This window comes from Priapulus caudatus, unplaced genomic scaffold, assembly GCF_000485595.1.
Source record: "Priapulus caudatus unplaced genomic scaffold, Priapulus_caudatus-5.0.1 Scaffold2615, whole genome shotgun sequence".
NCBI lineage: Eukaryota > Metazoa > Priapulida > Priapulimorpha > Priapulimorphida > Priapulidae > Priapulus > Priapulus caudatus.
In genome coordinates this window covers 27404-29462 of record NW_014579676.1, presented here as the reverse complement: position 1 = coordinate 29462, position 2059 = coordinate 27404, and the positions used below count along the sequence as shown (strand labels likewise).

At 42.7% G+C, this 2059-nt stretch overlaps 1 protein-coding gene across 1 annotated transcript in view; it reads left to right on the top strand.

The window, feature by feature from the left end:
• The first annotated feature begins 498 nt into the window (after nt 1-498).
• Nucleotides 499-2059, top strand: part of LOC106818893 (protein PRRC2B-like) — a 2517-nt gene continuing 956 nt past the window's right edge. Inside the window, exons 1-2 of the mRNA XM_014823563.1 lie at nt 499-662; nt 1196-1294. Of these exons, the coding sequence (XP_014679049.1) occupies nt 1277-1294 (18 nt within the window). The 5' untranslated portion in view covers nt 499-662; nt 1196-1276. The remainder of the gene's footprint in view (nt 663-1195; nt 1295-2059) is intronic.

The window sequence follows — 2059 nt, the reverse complement described above, 5'->3', positions numbered from 1 at the left end:
CTTAACCTAACCCTAACCCTAACCCTAACCCTAACCCTAACCCTAACCCTAACCCTAACCCTAACCCTAATTAAATTTAATTAACACTAATACTAACACTAACACTAACACAAAATAGTTAAATGGATAAAGATAGAAAAATAGAAAAATAAAAATAATAAACAGATGGGATTCGAACCAACCACCTCAAGAAGAAACTTCCGGCGCCATACGCGCTGCGCTATTTTGGTTTGCTCGAATGATGTATTATGGATGTGCCCTATATGCATACATGGATGGGCGTGCGTGATTGGTCTATGGTGGTGACGTCACACTGACGTACACTGACATCACGCGAACCTTCGATGGCATGGAAACATATATCCACCGATCAGGAATGGGCTGCCCCTGAAAACGAAAGCAAAACCTCTCGGCTGTCTATTCTCAGTAGCGAGCGTGCGCGTCGATGTTTTTATAGTTGAGTGCAGCGGTGTAGTTGTAACACAATTTGCTAGAGAGTTCTATCCGCTGATACATCTTGGAGTAAAAAAAGGGTTTTGAACATATTTGTATGGATTCTTGCACACTCGCGGTGCCACTGTAGCCAGTTGATAACGTGCCGATCAGCGCACGCATCAGGAAACATTTGTCTGTGAAGTGTGTTAGAGGAGTGTTTAGAAGAGGTGAAGTGTAATTAGAAGAGGTAAAGTGTTAGAATAGGTAAATCTGGAGTGGTTAGAGGTGAAACCTGCTGGCAAAAACGGGAAACAAATGAAATATAATATAGCCTAAGGACACAACAGAAGCAGTCAGATACTACTTGATTACAAATTACGGTTATTTCAAGGCTGGCATATATTCTTTGTCACTGCATGGCTCTACTATTGCTGTACAGCTATAGCTAGTGTTATTGTGTGTGGTTGTTATTTAGTGTGACCTTACGGTACCCGAACCCACCTGCTGTCGAGTTAGCTCTGAACTATACCCCTTCACTCTGCCACAGGCCTGTGGCAGAGCGAAGTGCCCAAGGATAAAAGAGCTGTCCACATTTGCACATATCGCACATTTGCGAAAATGCATTGGTGACAGCTCTTATATCCTTGAACCGAGCGGGCCGCTATAGTTATAGAGATACTGTCGAGTGTACCTTTGTGATGTCGCTTGTTAACATTGGACGTATTGTTTGTGTAGTTATAACTTAGTAACACGTTTTTAGGTGAACCGGTGAGTTTGTGAGTCATGTCACACAAAAAAGAGAAAAACTGATGAAGACAGCGGCTACGTGGGTTTATCAAAAATGATACGAGACTACCAGGTATAGTACCATATATACGCACTTGCTATGCTTTCTGGCTCAGTCGTGCAAAACTATTGGGTCTTCTTTCGTGACTGTTTTGCCTTTTGGCTTGCTTTGTTATGGAATGTCACAAAGAGACAGGCTGCTGTCATGCACTTGGGTGATATGAATTTTGGTTGGGTCTAGTAGTACCCAACCCATTTAGTCCATACGTTTAACTGCATGATTTGTAAAATTTAGTGAAAAGATGTAATCCCGACAAATTTACAAACATATCCTGGTTTCCAAACGTTTTTTCGGGTTTTTCCTTCCTGTGACATGGATGACTGGTATACCCAAATCACCCAAAAATATCAGGTATGTTCCGGTTCCTGAAAAATTAAAAGGGTCTTAGCTCTATTCTAGATACAATAATGTAACCCAAACCCAAGAGGATAGGGGGACCCCTATCCTCTTGGGTTTGTCCCCCTATCCTCTTGGGTTTGGGTTACATTATTGTATCTAGCTCTATTCCTGCATCTAGAAAATAATTATCCCGCCTTCAATTTACAATGCTTGAATATACATTATGTGTACAGTGGACATGCACCCATGATTGCTATAAGGGTTGATGCTAATGCTAATGATGTTGCTCCATGGAACTTTGGAGCCACGTGCTAAAAACTATAACCGTTTTTAGCTCACCTTGACATCGTCAAGCTGAGCTATTGCCATATGGGTCGTCGTCCGTCGTACGTCCGTCCGTCCGTCCGTCCGTCCGTCCGTCCGTCCGTCCGTCCGTCC